Source organism: Zophobas morio, unplaced genomic scaffold (assembly GCF_036711695.1).
Source record: "Zophobas morio isolate AGI-343-1 ecotype UQ-CSIRO unplaced genomic scaffold, CSIRO_AGI_Zmor_V1 ptg000002l, whole genome shotgun sequence".
NCBI classification, from domain to species: Eukaryota; Metazoa; Arthropoda; class Insecta; order Coleoptera; family Tenebrionidae; genus Zophobas; species Zophobas morio.
The window spans coordinates 25,020,147-25,042,560 of record NW_026972107.1 but is presented as its reverse complement, the minus strand read 5'-3'; the positions used below and the strand labels follow the sequence as shown (position 1 = coordinate 25,042,560).

Genomic DNA, 22,414 nt, shown 5'->3' with positions numbered 1-22,414 from the left:
CCCAGACGTTCTGACCCAATGTTTTGTGATAAAAAAGTCAAAGGAGAGGGGGGAGTTTTAATTCAAGAGCAGCCAGCAGCATTCCGCAGTGCAAGTGCGTTTTTTCTGAAAATTTGTCAGTTTTACTTCTCTTCCGTTTCTAAATCTTCTTTATAACTGCTTTCATTGATCATAAGAAAACATTTTTCAACTATTTCTCCAATTCCTTCCTGAGACCAATCTCGTAATGCATATATCCAGTTCTTAAAAACTTATTGTTTAAACATAAGCAACACCGCATTTCATAAAGAAATGGATATATAATAATGTTTGAGATAACGTCAACTACTTTTGAGTGGAACTGTATATTTCAAGATGTACAACGTAACCTTAATTATCAGATTAGATACTATGTTTTTAGAATTTTTGGGAAAGTAGATTATGAGTTATTTTAGAGATTATCCATCAGTACAACAGTATTTGTTTGGTTTCCTATTTTCGAATATTTTTGACAAAACAACCGTATTTTAATAGTGGTGTTGATGTTTCACTGTTCATTTAGCTTCCCCAAATAGGTGGAGATGTGTGGTGCTATTTATTAGCTGTACAAATTAAAATTTACTACTAAATTGATTACCTAATTTAAACATACTATTTTACCGGACAATGTCGCATCCTCCCTTCCACAAAATAAATTACAATAAAATGGCGTTATTGTTGTATAATTTTCGCTGTTGCCACCCGTACTTCTTTTCCTATGGTACACATATATCTATATCTTACTTGGCATAACATAAAATAACAAAGAAAAATCCACCCACACCTCCTCCCTGAGGATGTTTAAAAACCTATTCTGTTCAAATTAGTCGAAAACAATTTTTTTTGAAGTAGAAAGGGAAGTCTGTCCCTATTTTTACATTGAGAATTTACTTAGGAATATTTTGCTATGATGTCATTCATTTTTTTAAGGAAGTGAATAAACTTGTTATTTGTCGTATTATTCTCAATATTAATCATAAAGTACATTTAAAATGTCATTACAATAACAATTAATAATTGGTATTACTGAAAGGCATACAAGTGGAAATGGAAAATTTACATTTTCATATCCTACGACTTGAAAATATAAATTTAGACATTTATAAAAATGACCCTATTAGTAATCTTTTCCTAGGCTATCGCTATAAAAACACCGTACAAGGCTTTATAGTATGTATATTTTAAAGAATAAAGGAAGAATGATGTAGGGAAGTAAATTATTCCAGCAGTCGAGTCTGACGAGATTTTTACATTATAGGGTACAACACGGAGATTTTTTATTTGTGTAAATTTATTCTGGTTCTGCATAAACAAATTCTTCAGAATCAGTTTTGTGACGGATACATAATTTTTGTTTACGGATGGTATGCCTACGCTATCTACAGGTTAAACAACTCGTTCCTAATATACATTACTAGTTCAAGATGCCCTAAACAAAATAACAAAATATAATTATTTGAAATCAAATGTAGACTTTCCGCAGTAATTTTCAAGAATATAATAATTTCAGTTATTATTCATGAAGATAATATGCCTTGAGTTGTAGGTATCTTTTTTTTAATTTAGTATGAAGCTTTCTACACAGCTTGACATATCAATATTTTGTTGAAAAACACCGATTTTATTTGTATACTTAATTATACCCCTGTGGTGCAATATCTAGGTTCCTCAGTATTCGTAATTTCAGCCTTCACTGAAAAAAGTTGGATGTATAAATAAATGGTCGTATAATGAAGAAAGGAAAATGACCTGCAGACTGTTCTTCTGCAATAAAAAAAAAAACTAATAGTGACGTAAAAATAACATTATTTGAAAAGATCGATTGTCTCCGCTCTCTTGACTTCAGTAAGCTTTAAAGGTCAATATCTTTCGATATAACAAGAGAGGAAATAAGCAGACGGGAACACAACAGAATATTGTTTTCTAGTCATTTCAGAACATGATAATTAACATTTCCAGATTCCCAATTTAAACTTCAAGACGATACATACATCGACACGTTCTGTTTTCATGCCGTCTCTTTACCTTCGCTTTTATTTGGATTGTAGATTCAAGGTAAACAAGGCGACGTGTTGAATTAGGGACTGTCACAATCTTCCAACTTGGACAATACCGACATGTTTCGAGTTCCAGCCCTTCATTCGCAGAGGATGGGTAATAAAAGGAGCTGATCAATACCCACCTAAAACGCACCAGGTACGTATACAAAATCAGTTTTGTCGGGAGTCGGGCTGTTCGTAACAATAGGTCGACTTCCTTTTTCTCGACACGGTCTGCTGGTCGAAGAAGAGGCAGGTGCTAATTTTGGAAGGTAAAGGGATTAAAACCGCAAAACGATTCGTAACAGGTGCAATGCAGAAAGTGTTTTTGCGGGATTAGATGCTTCGTCTTCACGTAATTATTTTAAATTGGTTTCGCCAACAAAACCAAGGGCTTTCTTTATTGGGACAAATAAATCAGAACAATTATGAAATAAAATAAATTATTTTCAAGATGTTCCAGTTAAACTTTTTCCTAAAAAAAAACACACATTGACTATTTCTAACTTATTTTAATTTCAGAGAAAATTATTTTTACGATAAAAGTGTACTCCCAAGGTTTCGTTTGCCTTGCTACACAGTTTATACATTTTTTTCCACTACTTTTTCTATGTTTTTTTAAAAAACACTTTATCACTGGCTAATACAAACACCAATAAGATAAAGATTATAATATGAATTCTTCGCAAGCAAAACACATACATATTAATAATTTTCGGTTGAATTGTCAGTTTATTCGGAGGCGTTGCACGTGATTAAACAACCATTTTGCGTTTTACGAACTCTTTAGAACAACATTCATGGTTAGCATCAAGAGAGAAAGTCGGAGGCGGTTATTTTCGCTGAAATCGTAATTTCATTAAATTTATCGTCATGTAGCTAATTATTATTTATAGATTTCAGTAGGTGTACTATAATATGATTCTTTTTGTTATAGTTGGCAAGCCAATGTCCTGAAGAAGCCAGACTATCATAAAAATCTAAATCCGTGAAAATTGCACAAGCATATTCACTTTCGTTTTCTTCAAATTACAAGACGAAGGTGCTTTAATTATTACGTAAGGTACAGCTGAGATTTCCATGTATGGTTACACGCACAACCGGTCTTTTATATTGAATAAGTTTCATACCCAGCTGTCGCACAATATTGACCATTTTCTTTATCACGTTCGACATATGGCAAGGACGAAGGACCTACAGCAACATTTGTGCCGCAAAAATAAACTCTGTCGTCATACACTGACTAATTCTTTTTTGATCTTGAACGCTACAAATGTAGCGGGTAAAATATGTTTGCAATTATATAAGCAAATACGTAACCTGTAGTATTTATTGCGAGATTTCTACAAACTAAACGAAAACGTTGTCCTCGATTTGGAATTTTCTTACGTCCAAATCAACTGGGAGATCAAATTTGTAGGGTGTTAACACATCTAAACTTCTGAGACTGTCCTGGTATCCGGTGGTAGCTACGTAACTCCATGGGTAGTAAAAAGTCTCAATAATATTTCCACAGTGGAAAATTAGATTCAACCAGGTCACAAGTCTTTTAGCATTTAAAGCTGCGCACACGAAGGCTTTAAAATGCGAATCGTGACTTCTTTTATAACGCGAATGTGTGGAAGTGATCTCTTCAATAACGCAAAGTAAGTTCTTTTTGCTGCTTTTAGGAGAAACACCTGCAATGGCAAGATTGAAACTCCGCGATAATGTCTGAATCGTCGATGAGTTGTATGCATCACCTTTTTTAAAATGGTAATAATACATTATAATATCCCAGCCATGCGATGTCGATGATGGTTCAGAAAAATACTCAAAAAACGACAACATATATTGCGACCTCATGCCATGTTGGATTAAATCTCTAATCCTTGTAGCTAAACACTTCCGAACTGTCGCGGTAATTTTTTTTGGGTCTTCGTTACAACGCAGCATTCTTTTCAGATCGATGATGGCAAGTTCGAGCTTTGCTCGTAAATCACCCCAGTGATTGGTTTTTTCCGTGTTCTTGGTGAAACAATTAGAACCCCAAGTAAAATGAAGCAAAGCGAGCATCTGCAGAAACGAGAAGCTCCGGTCGAAAATTTCGAAAACATAATTTTTACAGCTTTTCTTATTCTGTTTACAAGCACATTTGCCACTTAATTTCTTTAAATATTGAATAAACCGTTCCAAATCTGCGACTTGCGCCCGCAGTTGTTGCTCCAAATTTTCCTTCATCCGCAAATTATCCAATAACTGTGTCCACGTCATATCCGCTCGTCTCGTCTGCATATCAAACTCCCTTAATTGTTTCAACTGGGATTTCAGCTTCTCTAGTAGTATCCTTTGTTGTTGGCGTCTGTTTTTCACCACTTCCATTAAATTTTCATCAACCCTATCATTATCGTTTAAAAAATGTACATCCGCGAACGCAAATTCCTCCAACGACTTTACTAAATTTTCTTGTTCTTCGAACGGGGCACTGACGACTTGCTGCAACCGAAACTGCACTTGTGCGAAATGTGTAGTCAGCGCAAACAGAGACGTTTGTAAAAAATCTTTTTCTTCTTCTAAGCAAACGCATTTGGTACAATCACTCTTGAAAGGGGTAATTTCGTCACTTTTGTCATCCGAAGCACCGAGAGGTTCTAATCTTTCACCTTTTGGAAGCATGTCAGTTGAAATTTTGACGGAAGTCACGCATTTGACGATTCAAAATATTCCTATCATGAAATAAAACGCGCTTAAAGTAAATCAACGACCTAACGACTTAACGTAGTGACAATTTACTGCATAGCATTACGATGATGTCAAAGTGACAGTGACAGTATTGACCATTGTTAAACAGGTGGGATTAGATTTTAGTGGTTTAATTAGGTTCATTTGGCGCAACTACTCAACCCTAACATCGTATAAAGCTAGTTATAGTTGAAATAAGTCACGCGATGTGCCCACGAACTGGCGACTCTTACACGAAATGCAGGACTGGTGGTTTGGTCAATCGATACCAGGAAGAGAAATTTGACGTGGCCATCATGGGAATAGAGCCAATAAATTTAAAATAAACTCAGGAGTTTGGTCGCAAGTTTGCAATATTTTAGAAGTGAATGCACATATTGCCGATCGATAAGGGATTTATGAATTTGTGATGCCTTTTGGAACAGCTGTGTCAAAAATTCAAAATCAATAAGTCATCGTCAGTAATAAGTTTCGAAGGCCAGCGTTAATTGACAGTTAAGAGACCAATCAATCGGGGCTTACGTCTGATACTTGAGTCTAATACTTTGCAATAGTTACTTGTTTCACAAGCTGAGAACTAGGCTTTTGCGAATACGAGTGATTTTGTGGAGCCGAGCCGTTAGGCGAGGCCTGCAAATAACGAGTATTCGAACAAATATGGTCTGCGCGAGTGATCGACACAATTTTTATGTCGATTTTTATACAGTGGCGGACAAATCAGTTCGGAGATCATTCTTTCACACTAACGTGTGAAGTTTAAAAGATTTGTTACGTCGAATGCAGTTAGCATGCTCGCCTTTACAGGATCCAAAAATATTTTCTTGTATACAGATGCTCTTCAAAATGATTACTTTGAAAACCTCTTTGAATTCGCAAAATAATTACTTGAGGGCCTAGTACTTAAAGGTATCACAGCAACACTACTTTTAAACCTTGAGACAATGGTTTAAAGCTCCCATTAGTTAAAGGATTATGAAACAAGCCGAATTAGGGTCGATTTCATAATGTGCATTAAGAAACCAATGGTATATAAGCATATTATTTTCCTCAGACTGACAGAATTTACTTGGCGAAATTTTGATACGATGTGATCAAATCTTTGCCGGGGATGTACTTGCGCGATAGTCTAAAATACAACGAACATTTTCTAAGAATCAGTCCAGTAGTTTACTGAGATGATCTGTCTAATAAAACCGCTAATGGACGATAGACGGCAGATATAAGAAACGCCAATCTATTTTTGGAGTTTTAACTCCTTTCTTTTCGTATTATAGAACACGTATACGAATACGACGCGCGCCGGAATAGGATGTCGAGCTGCGAGCTCGAACTCGGTGTCGGTGTCGAGGACACCGGTCTGAACTGAGTCTGAACATCGGCATGTAACGTCGCGCTATATTTTTATACAATATTATTACATCAATTAGATATTTCTATATGATAAATAAATAAAAAAAGGATATTTTATAATAAACAACAATTGACAATACATGAATATTTACTTTAATTAACCCAATCATCATTATTAATTATTATCATTTCGTCAAAAAATACAAATGCAACACATTTTTGGTTTTTATTATTTTTTAAGAGAAAATTAATGACTTCGTTGCGTATACGTGTTTATAAATTGACAACGCAGAGTTAAAACTCCATACGTGTGTCCCTGGGTCGACGAACTCTTTTTTTATAGTTTAGGGGTTATGAAATATCAAGAGACCTAAATTTAGTTTATGCTTTGTAAATATAAAAAGTACCCCATTTGTAAGTATCTATTTGTGTTTCCTGTGCGTCACACGCGTTAGTAAAATATATCAAAACAAAGAAATACTAAGAAAATTAACATTATCATTAATATTGGAATGGGCATTTTGTATCAAAATCCATTAAATTTAATTGAATAAAAAAAAATTTCCTGGTAAAGTTTGATAAACTGTTGGCTATGTTTTCAGAAATTTTGTTTTTCAGTCTTACAGTTTTAAAAATTTATGGTTAAAACAAGCGTGATTTACGATAAAAATCATGAAGTTTAACTTAATTTTTTACGTGTTTCACTATCTATTTCCAAGCGCCATTTCGATCTAAAACGAAAAAACATTTTGTAACCTCCACTGTGGAGCAAAAATAAAAATTTATCTTCCACAATTGTGGATAAATTTATCAAAATTTTTTCCGTAGAGGTAATTTTTTTGAGAAAGATAGCATACATGACGCATTGTTATCAAGTAATACAATAAATAATCTTTTAGTATAACCTAATGATGACGTTAATTACTTTCCTATGGACATCAAAAGTTTCATCGTTTTACTGGAAAATAGCATACCATGATAAAAACAAGCGGCCTCAATAATTGATTTTCTATGAGTGATAAATCCTTAATAAACAACATTTCTTTGCCATTGGGATTTCAATTTCCATTTGCTTCAGCTAAGCACATCAGGAGAAAATTCCTCGGTGATTCCCAAGCGAAAAGAGTTATCCAACAATACGTATAGCTATTTGGATTCGAAGCCGTCTTTTACCAGTAAGACAGAGAAAATATGCGACTAACGTTTTACTCACAATGACGACAAAATAAACCATGAGTGAAATAAAGGGGGCTATTATAGTTGGCAATTGATGCATAATGCCAGGGTATTGTTGGCGTTCTTACGACAATATCTTCCTTGTTAATGAGTGTCGTTTCTTTCCAGCAATGCACTTGTCTATGCTGATTGTTTCAGGCGATAGAATTAACTACGACTTTCTTGTACTAAAAGTGATTAATTTTAAAACTCATTTACATACAAGGTACAAAAATTAAAAATTTGTTATGGATAATTAGTGTTAGCGAAAGTATTAAACTGTAATCGCACAAATTGGTTACGTTTCATTATGGTGTTATGTATTAAGATGAGACGACAAGTAAAAGTTAGCCATAAGCTTTCTACTTTAATTTAAAACATTGGGATACTTGCATTTTTCAAATATCAAATGCTATTTATAAAATGTGCAGCAATGGATTAATAGTACATGTGATAAAGAAATTAAAGTGGGTGTTGAACGTTTACAATTGCACTTAATCTAGCAATGCTAAAGCCATTCCAAATCTGATAACCCAACTGAGTAATCAACAAAACAATAACCTGCATAAAATGAAAGGATAAGGCTGTTATCAATGTTACTTTTTAGTAGTACTTATGTTAGTACCTGTTGCTATTTCGTTTAAATGAACTAACTACCAGTAACATTGCAGACCCTCCTGGCAAATTTGTTTCTAGTAACATTCAGGATACACCGTGATTTACATAACAGACAAAGCTATGTGTAAATAAAATGCAAATGGATTAAAAAAATCAGTTAATATCATACTGTTAGGTACGATGACCTGGTAGACAAACGTTTTTCAAGCTAATACATGCAAAGTTGTTTACTTGCCAGAAAAAGCTCAATGCATCAGTTGTATTAATATCGATTCGAAAGAGTTCTCACAGCGTTAATAAATTATGAAACAAACAAATAATAATTTTATTACAGTGCAACGGAGTGAATCGATCTGGGCTTTCATTGGCTTTCGATTTTGGTCCACTATAATTTTACGACTAATAAAAGCAGAGTTAGACTTGCTTTCTCAACCACCTAGAGTTCAAACCTTGGTGGACAAGCAATCAAGTGTGGATGTACTGAACGGACACATACTGCTGCTTAACAACATTATTCAATAAGTTTATGGTCAAATACTTCGAAAATAACAATTTATTCAAGGGAGACAAAATTGCATGGAAGTATTTTACCATAGTCATAAAGTCAGTTTAGTGCTTTATACTATTTGGGTCAGAAACAATAAATGAGGCCATATGCTGCCTATTAATGTTTATTGTTCATTAATGCTTCTACTAAATCCTGCATTTAGCAGGTGACACTGGAATTATTAATAAGTTCTTATCACTGATTGCATTAAAATAAAATTCTAAAATCCAGTTAAGGTGAGTAAATTTTTATTAGAATATTTCTTATTTATTAAATGTTTTATTTTTACCCAAAATGTGAAACAAACTTGTTCCACCGTATGCGGCAATTGTGATTTACAAAAATTTATTACCCTAGAAAACAGGAAACATTAAATGTCGCCTACAGTAATGGGACTAAAATTACACGTGCTTGTTGAAAGATGAAAGCAACCGAAAAGCTAATAAAGATAATTTCTCCATTAACGTTGTCTCCCGCATAGTTGACTACTTCGGAAAAAAGTGTTCCTCGAATGAGACGATGTCTTGTTTTCTTACAAAATAACCAAACGTTGCAACTGACGTGATTCTTAAAAAAAAGTGATTTACGAACGATGTTTTGTTACAGTTCTGACAAAATAGGTGACGTATGAAACAAGCTGAATGTTAACAACTTTGTGGTTTGCGGTTGACGATTTTGTTCAAGACTGCCAACATTCGTGAACTTGGAAATACGCAAATTGTTTACCTAGGTTATGCACTCTTATTTTATCATCTGTATACTGAATTATTTACGAGTAGATTCTGTTGAATCAAAAAGGCAATATTTGTTTGATCAAAAAAAAAAAAAGGTGTAGGATAACTACGAGTCTTGTTTTCTGCTATTACGTTTTGCGTTGTTAAAAGGCGGTGTTAATAGCGGTTCTCTAGAAATTCTTCAATAGTTATCATTGTTATCACAGACCAGTACGCACAGGGATTAAGATACTGTTTCCTTTGGGAGTTATTTTCGCGCTGGCTGTGTTACACACACTCTGCACTGTGCACAGTAAGCACTTAACAAAGATTGCATCCTGTTGTACTGTTTATCCAACATAATACCACCACAATTTATTATTATTAGTATAATATAATATATACTTACATTCCGATAAATAAAATTAAGGAATAATATTCTGGCGGTCATATTACTTATTATGTTTAATTAAAATCACCTTTCTGTCGATCAGTAGAAACATCATTTATGGACACAAATATGTAATTAAACGAGTTAATGAAAACAACGCATGCCGACATACAAACAGCAAAATTTACAACATACGTATTTACGACTATCTGCGCCCAAGATATTCAACACAATAGGGAGATTTTACTTTGTTTGGTGCCGTACGTGGGTGTACTTAACGACTAAAAAATAAACTAGATAAGGAAGTAAATATACTGCATTTGAAGGTCTGTGTTCATACTTCTGAATATACAACACAGATCTACCGAACGCTTTAAAGTTAGTTTTTATTACTTCTTAAATGTCTTATATAAAGAAATTGTTGATCAAATATTGGCTGAAAGTCGTGTAAAAACTAACAACTTTTACCTTGACTTTATTACTTCGCCTTTTCTCGCAGTTAAGTTTGAAAATGTATTTTCAGCGTTAGGACAGATTCATAACATAATTTTATTTTATATCATTTGTATGTATGAGAAAGCTTTATGATCTTCGCAGCACGAATTTTTATATAAAAAATAACCTCAAAACGTTTTTATGACAAACTTTTTAGGTCGGAATAGCTGTAACCAAGCTTCACGGTCAGACTACAGTGCTGGAATCTCATCAAAGTGATTCATCTTCAAACGTCAAATAGACTTTCTTTACTTTAATCTTCTAATCAAAACATAAAGAAATCAAGACCTACATTATGTTCCTTAGCTTGTGTGGCAGTGATATTATCTTGTCCGACATTTGTTATATGTTTATAGGCGTACACATGTTTTTCAACGGAAAACGGTATTGAGAGCAAAACTTTTCACCACCGTTGAACTTGGTATATTGGCAGTTATACTTAAATGACAAACAATTTGGAAGATCTTAATCTGACTGAAGTCACATAAATCCACAACGTTATTAAATAATTTTTGTCTTACGAAATTTCACATACTTTACTCCATCACATAAGCGGCATGTGGTCTTCGCATTTAAACTCTGTATTCGTAAGCTTACTCTCCATTATCCTACTTTATTACTACTCGTAAAATTTTAAATGTCGTTGTGGAATATGCTTGTCCATCTTTGTAAATGAAATTTGAAAAAAATTCAAAGAAATCTGATGAGAAACTTGTTTGCTCTGAAGATCATCGACCAGCAACCATAAATTTTAAAAATAAGCTTGACGATTTAAATAGCCTGCTTATGATTCCGTTATAAAAACGATTTACGGCCTCCAAGAAAGGTCGGAGATGGAGTCAAGTATTTTACAAATAAGCGTCGATATAGGACACTTTTAGCGATAAAATTTGTCGCAGAGATAAGAGTTAAATGAACTAAATAGATATTTCCGATGTTTTCCTAGCGTATGAATAATAACGTTCAAACACGGAAGTAAAATATTAGCTTACTAAAAGTTTTGATGATACCGACTCTTTACAATAATGGTAGGTGCATTGTCTGCGGTAAGTAGATGAAGGGTAAAACAAACAACATGGAGATATATCCTCTATCCTCTATTTCCCTGCGTAAGTTGTTTTCACAGGATTTTCCACCGTCATAATACCACTTCTCACCTAGTTCTTTGGGTACGGTATCTGACAGCCAACTGCAAAACTAAGGTTACACAAATACCTCCGTTCTGATTTTGTTCAACACCTAGGCAGGCTCGTCTTGGCCATATATATGCAGGTTCAAGTGGGGTTGGTAATGTTAAAAAAAAATCTGAGGCCTAAACCGTGATCAATATTCCGTGCATGTCAGGGTGTACTTTTTTCATAAAGATTTCCTGTCAAGGAGATCTATTTTGAGAAATAAATGGCAGGTATAAAATTATGCCATTTGCAACACTTCAAATGAGATTACTTCCCAATAATTTGTGAATAATTTTTTTAAAAGAATGAACATATGCAAAATTTCCGGTCAATTTATTACATAGTTTTTAACAACGATTGTTAACAGTGGGTTCTAAAATGAGACTTTGTGTGTATACAATCAGAAAAAAAATTGATCGAAGGTTATTTCGACAGAACTTCCTTCGCTCCTGAAGTAGAGTAGAATAAATCCAGATTTTTCGAAAAATGATAAGATTTGATTTTGAGAATTTTTTTTTATGATAACCTTTAAGAGAAAGATATCATCCACATTTTTGCAAGAACACGTATATCAATTTGGATAGATAGTATAGTATTAATAATAACAGAACTGTTCTTGATTTAATCAATACAATAAACGACGTCATTCATTAATTTTTTTGAGTTACCCTGTATAAGTAATTTTAAAAACTATAAGTGGATTGATAAACCACAAGTAGGTATGCATCATATTTTGCATATTTCAGAGGGGATTTATTCTGCAAAATTTTGCGATGACGTCATCAATTTTTTGGATTTCGCACGATTACGATAACCTTAAAATATTTGCAAGATTTCAGAGCATTCGGTTTTGAAATTTCAAAATTACGTTGCAAAATGTTATACATTTTTGATTTTTTTCAAAAATCTGGAAGTCTATAGTAAAAACTCAGCACATACATAATATTCCCTAATATATCTATACATAAAATTTGCCAACAATCGGTCCAGTAGTCAACATCAGAGTTTTCAGAAATTGCATGTTATGTATTTTAAATTGCATAAAGTCTACGCAAAACATCACAGTGTTCTAATTAAAGTAAAAACAGAGGAGTTCATTAGAAGACACAAGTGAAGTAGCAGGGTTTCAGGTTTCAGAGGAGTTCGTTATGAATTTGCCAAGGTAAACTATACAATTTTATTGTACAATTCTAATTTTTGTTACAACATAATATGTGTTAAAATCAAAGTAAGAATAGAATACCAAAATAAATATAAAGAAGTAGGTCTTGTATACATTTCATGTGTAAAAATTTTAATGGTATTCTGAATCAACGTTAGGTAGTGTTATACTTTAAATTCAAAAACTGTTACCTTTCGCTTTTTATAGCAGCTCCTAATGTGTTAAATTAAGATTAAAATCGATTTATCAAACAAAAGAGCCGTTATTTAAAATTAAATTTTATTGATGAAATTTTCTGATGGCGTAATGCGTTTTAGTAGAAAGAAACACATACGTCTACTGGTTTTGACATGTATGTACACTGTAACACTAATAACAATAATATTGTGTTCACAGCACAAATATTAAATGAGTCGTAATTGATTTAACAGAGGAAAATATGTAATTGTTTTATTCATTAATTGTTTAACTCATTTTAATTCCTAAAAATAAAAATACACATGTACCTAATATTACCAAAACGCAAACAATACTGGATATTGAAACATTTTTTCAATAAACGTTCATTTCATAAATTTTTGAAAGGATGTTTTGGAGGGTATAAATAAATAATTTAATCGATGTTCTGCAATCCCCATATAAAATTTAGTGTCTTATCAAGACCTAAAGAGCTAGAAGACACTGCAAAATTTCATTTTACAAGTAAATTTTTTGTATGAATACCTTATTAAGAAAATTTTAAAATAACGTCCCCAAATTTTTGGTGGGAATGAACACACAAATTTCGGCTATCATCTTAGTATGTACAGGCTAAGCTTAAAGCACACCTAATTTCACGATGCGGTAGTTTTTGAAGGTTACCATAACGCGTGGTGAAAATTCGCGTTTCCCTTTTTCTTGGTTATTTTATTTTTATTATTAGTTAACAACAGAAAATCGATTTGAAATTATTTGTAACATTGCTACGTATTGTGAATTCTATACAGATTCCACCATTTGTAAGAGCTGTTTATTATTTTCAACTGTCAAGTTTCACAAAGTATATCAGTGTAACCTGATGATTAATTTATAATAAGCCATTAATGATGTTATAATTTTTCTTCTAATAAGCCAAGCGAAAAAATTCAAACAGAATATAATATTAGATAAACACTCAGTGAAATTTCCCCAGAGGGGCAATTCCGCTACGCCCGTCCAAAATGAAATAATTAAAATTCGCAGCGCTCTTCAGCCGAATTTCCCTTTAGAAAGTCCAAACCTTCTCAATTGCCTCCTCAATGGGTGCACTGGCCGTAATCACGTATCGTGGAAAAGTCAAGCTTGGCTTGATTGAAAAGGTTGACTTTTTTTGGCGACATTTAATCGAACTTTGTTCTTTATGCGACATAAATCCGTTTAGTGCGGTCCTCTTACCCTTTAGACAGTGTTTTCCACGTAATTAACCTCTGCGCCGTTGACATACATACTTAGGGCGAGCAACTACCCTAAATGAAGTTTGCGCACTGATGTGCCTGTCTCGCTTTTGACGTCATCGGGTTTATATTGAGAATTTCCTGCTTTAGTGGGTCCCTGCGAATCCCAGCTGTTACATACAACCCGACTTCAGACCTTTGCCTTTGTCATGCTAATATCTATTTGCATGTGGCAGATAAAGCAGTGTTAAAAGTTGATGTGTCTTGGCATGGATTGCTCCAGATTAAGTTGGTCGTTAGCTCGTAGGTTCTTGAAGTTGTTTTGTTGTTGATAATCGGCTATTTATTTGGTGGCTTTTTGATAAAAGACGTTCCACGTGGAGTTAACATGTCTGATTCTCGACGCAGTGGCGTAGACGAACGATATCGATTCCAGATTTCTTAATTGTTCTCGGAATGGTAATTCATCATTGGAAGTTGTTTTGTAACCTTCATTTTCAGTAGATTAAAAAGCAAGTTAGTTTTATTCTAATTGAGCATTCGGAGACGTTATTTCTTGTCATCTTGTTTTTAAAACTAGTATGTAGTTGGATTTTTCAACCATAAGCAAATGAAGGGTGTGGTGATAATTTTAGGTACATTTGTTCAAATAAACGACTAAATAACTATTATTTACACATTACACTTTTTTACATATTCATGCGAAACACTTACAAAAGCAAATTCGCTGATCTTGTGTTTGTACAATTAACTAAATTACTAATATATTTAATACATATGTTACTATAAACTGCGATAATTTTCGTTCCTGCGCTGCCACACTTAATATGAAACTGATGGAACTACAATGTAGGAGGGTAAAAGGACTGTGCGGATTTCTTTTAATCAGCTAGGTACCTCTAGGTAATTAGTAATAACGTTTATAATTCCCTACTTTCGCGGAAGTGTCTTATGACCTTTTTGGGAATTAGACCAGCCGCACGGGGTACATTGACCGCCGCGTGCAAATGACCAACACCCAATTTTGGACATTCAGCTGTCACTACATCTTAATTCTGCTTATAATACAATCATCTGCATTTAAGTGCCAATTCGTCAGCGTCAAAACACATAGACATATCGTTTTCAAACATTTTTAACGAACGAAACACTTGACATGTGGAAAAAGTTGTAAAATAACACTTCATTATTTTTTCAGGTGAAATATGCATGAAACGAAAATAAAAGTTATTTAGAGAAAATTAAAACCTCTTGTCTCGTACCGAATTTTACAAAATCTTGTGTGCAACTCGTCAGGAAAAGCATTGTTCCACGCTTGCGACGTGTTTTTGACCTCGACGTCGTCTTGATCAAAAATCTCATTGCACAAATAGCTATGTAAATATTGCTACAATAATGGACTCCAAGCATGTCAGAAATTTTACCGTCACTACTCGTAACGTTCGTTTTACTGTACTGGGAAAATCAAATTATTTTTATATAAATTAAAAAAGAGAATAGGACTTGCGATGTTCTTCTTAGTTTATTTTGTAAATTTTTTACTGTAATTTCTAGAAGTCTTGAGGTGATTTTATTTATCAGTTGTGACTTATACTATAATTGAATTATATTAATTTAAAATATACTAAATGTTATCTTTGCGGTATGAAAAATTAATAAAATCAATTTAACGTGAGAATATAATTTTTATAAGTTTGTAAACACTGACTCGTAAAAAATGTATCGAAAAACAACATTCATATCACGCTAGCATTATCTGTAATTTAATATTTATAACAATAATAAAATTAAAGTGGGCCAGAATTAAATTCATTATAAATTTTGTCGCCCATGAACTTATTACGGATCAGAATATTATAACTATCCGAAGTATCAAAGATAACTTACTAACAGTAATGACTAATGAGTAAAAATTTCTAAAAAAACCTTTACTATGTTAGACTGGGTGTATATTTTTTTGTATTTATTTTATATATTTTTTCTCCGACTATGCTATACATTGTGTAATACTCGTAATTTTCCGTTAATACATCAAATTAACTGTTCTATAGCGAAATCAATAAGTAATACTTGAAACGTAATGTTGGTTCAATCAAAGTAGGTACATATATGTGCTCCGAATAAGTAAATAATACTGTTGCTGGTCCAGTTTTGTTTGTTGTGCACATATCAATTTACCGCCCTAATGTTTATTGACACACGTCCGGTAAAATAAATTATCAGCGCGTTTTTCATGGAAGAAACTTGTTTTAATAGTATTTACAGTTTTGCGGGTTTTTAAGTAAATTTCAAAAACGCAATCATATTTATAACTTTGACTTTTTCAGGCGGTCAGGGCTAAAATTGTATATTATTATATAATGTTGACTACTTGCGAACCTAATGAGCTTAAATGTGGACCAGTGAAAGTAGCCACAGAGCTCGGAGAAGATACTATTCATTCACAATTACGACCAAGATCTGCATTCCGTCTTTTATTCTCTGCTCTACCTGCCAAATTAAGAAAAATGCAGTCGTAAACGTTTGTCGTCAGATTTTTCTAGTATTGAAATTGTCCAGTCTAATACGAGCTCTTTTGGAGAAGATACATTTAAAAAAGGAATTATTTGCAATAGTCAAATATTAAGGCAATTTTTGTATACTGATTTCGAAAAATACACTTCTGTATGATCCGTTTCTGTCAAAGATATGTTCGTTCTTTTAAAACGGTTTTAACAATTGCGATAAAAACTTAAAATAGAAATAATTTATAGCAGTACCCACGCCAAGAAAAATGACCAAATATCAAGCTAAATGTTTTTATTATTACACGTTTGATGTGCCTTCTTACTTTTAGAATCATTGCTCAAGTGTATAACATAGTTTTTTGCGAATGTTAGATGCCAAGAAATGCAGTTGAGAACTTTTCACTTTGGGTAAATTCGCAAAAGCCATTTCTTTTCTAAAAATGTTAAAAATATAACGAACAACTTTGGGGAAATTGACTTTTATAACTCGGCTTTATTACAAAAGAACTGGGATACTTATCAACACGCATAGGGTAAAATTTGGCCACAATTAAATGGCGATAAAATTTTGATTAGGGAAGTAATTTCTTGCGTTATCGGTATAATTATCTAAAAGTCGAAAGATAAAACAATTGCCTAATACAAAAATTGTTACCAAGTACAGACACAAACCAAAGTAAGCTTATTTTTTTAAAAACAATAATATTCCATTTTCTGTTATCAATGATCTCTGAAACTGTTTCAAAGAAACTTTTCTTAATTTTTTGTTATTCACTATTCAACATTTTAAAAACAGATAAAGAAGAACAATGAAGTAATACTTTTTATTGTTACTACACTAGCAAAATGTTCCACTAATATTCAGTAAATATTTATAGAAAAAAAAAAAAACAATATTTTAACTACATTTGTTTTAACGAAATTTTGTTTCTATGAAAACTTAACGAATTTAATATCGGGGACAAATGGAACCTGAGTTTCTTTCAAATACAAGGAAACAAAATTCATTACCTAAAAACAAGCTGGGGGTACATAAATCAGGATATTCATTTATAATTCATTTATTAATTCAGTCATATACTTGCTTTTAAAATAATTGAAAGCTTTTAATGAGTTTTGTGTTTATTGTTATTTTCGTGCGATTCTCTGACTGATGCCAACGCTTAATCCTTGGTTCCAAATTTCTTACTTCTAGTCCTCGAATTACTTCGATAACTCACATTTCACATTTAATTTTCGTGTAGGGTATCAGCAATTTCAAGCTCATTTTATTTAAACTGTTACTTTAAAATAAATTTGAAAAATGGAGAAAAGCTAAAATTATCAGTTGTGCATGCACTCATGCACATTTGTAGACAATTTAATTTAAAACAATCCCTGCAATGGTTCGTTGCAATAGGCATACCAAACGGAACACTGACCATAGCGGCTATCAATAAAATAAAACAATTTAAAAGTTATGTTCTGAGGTCCACCGATTTAACCAATTATTCTGTAACGCTACAATACATGTTTATACTCGAAAAGCTGTAAATATTTTAATGACGGTAATAACCTCAAAGATATTTTATATTTTTTCTGATTAAAAAAAATTCGATTTTGATACTTTCATTTGTTTTAAAATAAACCTAAACTTTTTTCCTAGAATCTATATTATACATATTAGAAAGTCATTGTGCCAAGAATAAAAATGATGCTATTCAATATATCAAATACATATACACACTTTTCCCTTTTGTTTAATAACCGCTGAATACGATTACTAATAAGGAAACAGCTAACTAATCTTTAGACATACATTTTTACTTTATTTGTGTGCGTTAAATACCTGGAACATTGGTTTTTCCGTCAGTTACGCATGTACTTGCATATTTAATGTGTTGTGTTTCATATCGTATGCAATTCAGAAAAATAGGAAAAGTATGTGAACTTGGAGGACAAACATTTATCCATTCTAATTTCGATTGTTATTAGATAAAACGAAGTGATAACTGGAAACTCCGTTGCGCCGGTGCAGAGAACCGAACTACGCCACTGCTCGATATTGTTTACAAACACAAATACGCTACAAAAATTGCTGGATGCAAGATTAGAATTGCTGAAATACAAATAACAATGGATATGCAAAGTAAGCGTTTCATATCCCACTCGAAGAATAGCAATTTTCATAAAGCGGAAACTTGCTCAATTAACGGAAATGATGGACAGTGGCACATGTCAATTCTATTCACTCCACGATTTCATTACCAGTTGTCATAAGCATCATCGGGTAATCTAGATCATGACGTAATCTCGTTCCTTCTCTTGCATTCTCCATTTCATTCCTCGCTCTTTGTTTTGATCCCATAGTATTGACCGGTAAATTTAATTTTCATGACGTCGCGACGTGAGGCGACAGCCAGTCTGCCCAAACCGTGACTCAGAAGATCCTCGTATTATCATTCAGGCTTCCTTTTATGGTACATTTTGGGTTTGTATCAATTTTGACGTAACAAATTCTAGGAAAGAAGAGGGGTACCAACAACCACCCTTGTGTATTGATTTTCATCCCTCTAACCTACGCCAGCACGCACGCGTACTTGTACAGTTTGTTGCCAATTCCCTAATTCTAAATAGGTAAAATTTGCAAAATACTATTCGAATGGAAATTAATTTTTGGAATGTAATCACATTCGGCCTTGATATACCGAGAGGGCGGCGAGTTATCAAATTTATACTTGGTTCAGCAGCTTTCAAAGGTTTTTTCTTTGCGATTGTAGATGTATCGTGGTAATTGAAGTACACTGGCACGCGTCTACGCCCTTATTAAGTAATTCCCATATGGGTTTGTTTATCGTATGGTGTTCGTAGGAGAAGATGCGTTTTTTACTTTCTGTGGGTATGGGATGAGTCACTGTTATCGACACCCACGAGGCTTTATTTTGGTCGTAGCACACAAGAATGACATTTTTATTCGGCTGAAATATAGAGCATCACGTTTATTTTAAATTTTCCTAGCGCGTAGACGATATGAATCATTTTCTTAATCTATGTAACTAAAACAATACAGGAAAATCCTGTACACGATACACGAGCCAAGATACCGTCTGTTCATATAGGGATTCCTGCTCTACGAAATATTTTTCTCGAGTTTTGACGGATTCCAAAAGGTTTCTCACAGCTTCGTCTTTAAATAGCTACGACACCTCCAATTAAAACAGCGTCTAACAGAAACCTTTCCTAATTAGTGATCAGACGAGAAATTCAAATCTCACTTTTACTCAACTCTGATAACAAACCGAAGTAAACATAGAAAGTAATGCAATGAATGTGTCCCCATAATTCCTATGACGCATTAGTAATATGATACCGGGTGTCACAAAACCCTTTTAGTCGCCACGACATAGATATATAGATATAAACGACGATCAAGGGTGCATACGAATGAGTTCCCTTGACAGCGCTTCTTAGCCACTTTTTCATTTTGGCAACTCTTTGTTTACATAAACTGTCACTTACTGGCATTCGTTCATGATCTCCTCCTGGGTCCTGACTTGCACGGGGGCCAGCTTCTCCACCGACTCCTCGTAGTTGCCAAAGCACTTGGTAATTTTCTCGTCGAACGTGTTAACCAGGTCCTCCAGCGAGCCCGAAAAGGTCTCGGTGAAGTTATCGGCCACGGACGCCGTTTCGCCCGTCTTCAAAATGACGTTTTTTGGCGCCAAATCCGCGTTTGAATTGTTGAGGATGTCCTCGTTGAAGTCGTTTAGGACGTCGTTGATGTCTTTGATTTTTTTATTGAGGTTGATGTTGTTGAGTTCGTTCTCATTTTTTATGGTCGCGTTTTGGAACTCTGTCGAACCCCATTCATCGGATTCTTCGAATTGGGCCAGCGGTGCTTCAAATTTTAATTCGGCCATTTTTGTGGCCAGATCCCGCATGGCGAAACCCACTCCGCGTCACAGCCTGCACAACACTGCGGAAAGCGACGAGCGATAGTAGGCTGTGCTGAGCGCAGAGATGGGCGCGGGAGTGGGTTTTATTTGGATATATCTATAGCAGTTTCGGTGCAAAACTACGCAAACGAATAAACCACGATTGTTTTTTTTTTTTAATAATGAATTTATCATTATCAAAATAGAGCCCCAAAAATACGAAACAAGATCGCACAAAAGTGGGATGATCAACACAATAATTCACCGAAATCAGTAGTTCCTAATGAAAAAGCAGAGAGGCATGCTAAGAGCTAGAGCCACAAAAGATTAATCGATTCAATAGTAAGGAAAATAAAAGGCATATAGGTATCACTAAAGTCATCTTTAAAAAATTGGTCGAAGTTAATTTCAACCGAACTTCCCTCGCCCCTGAAGCACAGCACAATAAATCCATATTTTTCGAAGAATTCTAAGATTTAATTTTTATATTTATATTACGGGTACAATTATATTACAATATGTAATACATCAATTGTTAACTGCATTTCGCCGTATTCCCGTCATCTTTTGCCAACCTTCCTGGTCCAATGCATAATCTTTTTGTATATCTCGCTTTGTCATAGCTGTTCTGATGTTCTCATTCCACGACCTGCGTGGTCTACCCCGTTTTCTTCTACCCGGGACTTTCGATCGAAAAATTCTTTGAGGCCATCGCTCCTCAGGCATCCTTAATAAATGACCAAACTACTTCAACGATCTTTTCTCTATTCTATCTACCGCCGTCTACTCTGCTTTCATTCTCCTCCTTACTTCTTCATTGGTTTTTCTTTTCAGTCTTGATGTCCTCGCACTTCTTCTTACATAATCCATTTCTATGGCTAATAGTCTTCTTTTTAAATCTTAATTTAAAGTCCACACTTCCGACTCTACCATTGTTTTATCCACTCTCATTTTGGTCTTATTCGACCATGTCTTTATCCCACTAGAATGAGTTAAGGTTCTCTACCATTTCTCTACTTTGTTGGATTCTATATTTTATTTCCAGCTCTCCTAATCCGTTGCTATCCAAATAGGTTCCCAGATATTTAAACTTCTCTACTTGGTTGATCTCTACGTCGTGATTAATCAGAACCTGCAACTGGGCATCGTTGTTAATTACTAAATATTCTGTCTTAGTTAGGCTCATCTGTAGGGCCCTTTTTTTAGATTCTCCGTACAGATTTTTCATCATCCAAAGTTAAGATTTGACTTTACGAATTTTATTGAGTAAATCAGTAAATTTTGATTAACGATTTACGATGATTACGATAACCTTAAAATGTTTTTTTTTTCAAATTAAATTACAAAAAAATTACTGTTGTATATTTTGGAGATGACGTCATCCCGTCTAAATTTTGAATATGATTCAAAATTTAGACGGGATATTCTTAAGGTACATTCAAAATTTGACAACAATCGGTCCAGTAGTTTCGAAGATTACGTATCTATAAAAAATCGACACAGACGCCAGAGAGAGGGACAGGCAGACAGACAGGCAGACAGAAACGGGATATTACTTTTTTTGTACTCTAGGAGTCACTTAGTTTACGCTCTGGAAGTAAAAAGTCAAAGGTAAGTTCTATACCTACCCAGAAAAGATGATCTGACAAAATTCAATAATTACAGACCAATCTCCATGACTTTTGCCTAAAATTTTGGAAACATGTCTTTAAGTTTAGTTGGCATATTACCTATTTCGAACTAAATAATTTCATTTTAAAGTTCGGATTTAGGAAAAACTAATCTACATCGTTAGTCGTTGCTCATTTTTATAAAGTGCAGGTACCCATTTAGTGGACTCGACTCGTACCAAAGTGTTTAAAGATTTACACAGGATTTGTCATTTTTTTAAAGTTAGATACCGGGTGATTATTAATGATTGAAGCAAATTTTTGTGTTGGTAACTCTGTATTATTGGCAACAATGTTAACATGTCAGTTCACAGTTTGACAGAAGTGCGTCTAACGCGCTTTACAAACGTGATGTTGCCCTAAATTTCATTTTGACAATCAGGTATCATAAAATTATACAATTTTAAATGTGTTACCAAAGTGACAAAAAAATCAACCATTAATAGTTACCCGGTATTAATATTGCA

At 33.7% G+C, this 22,414-nt stretch overlaps 2 protein-coding genes across 2 annotated transcripts in view; both read right to left on the bottom strand.

The window, feature by feature from the left end:
- The window catches only part of LOC135131422 (fasciculation and elongation protein zeta-2), a 34,471-nt gene extending 14,142 nt beyond the window's left edge, over positions 1–20,329 (bottom strand). The window contains exon 1 of the mRNA XM_064059174.1: positions 19,862–20,329. Within this exon, the coding sequence (XP_063915244.1) occupies positions 19,862–20,283 (422 nt within the window). The 5' untranslated portion in view covers positions 20,284–20,329. The remainder of the gene's footprint in view (positions 1–19,861) is intronic.
- Positions 2,785–4,956, bottom strand: LOC135131412 (RUN domain-containing protein 1-like). The gene is made up of 2 exons (XM_064059163.1): positions 3,800–4,956; positions 2,785–3,736 (listed from the first exon to the last, which is right to left on the bottom strand). The coding sequence occupies exons 1-2, from the start codon at positions 4,710–4,712 to the stop codon at positions 3,408–3,410; spliced, it is 1,242 nt and encodes a 413-aa protein (XP_063915233.1). The 5' UTR covers positions 4,713–4,956; the 3' UTR covers positions 2,785–3,407.
- Positions 20,330–22,414: the final 2,085 nt, after the last annotated feature.

Bases quoted from the DNA above. Each gene is read 5' to 3' on its own strand.
- LOC135131412 (XM_064059163.1), bottom strand. From the start codon at position 4,712: ATGCTTCCAAAAGGTGAAAGATTAGAACCTCTCGGTGCTTCGGATGAC. The intron at 3,737-3,799 runs GTGATGCATACA...TTGCCATTGCAG, and splicing joins TTATTACCATTTTAAAAAAG to GTGTTTCTCCTAAAAGCAGC.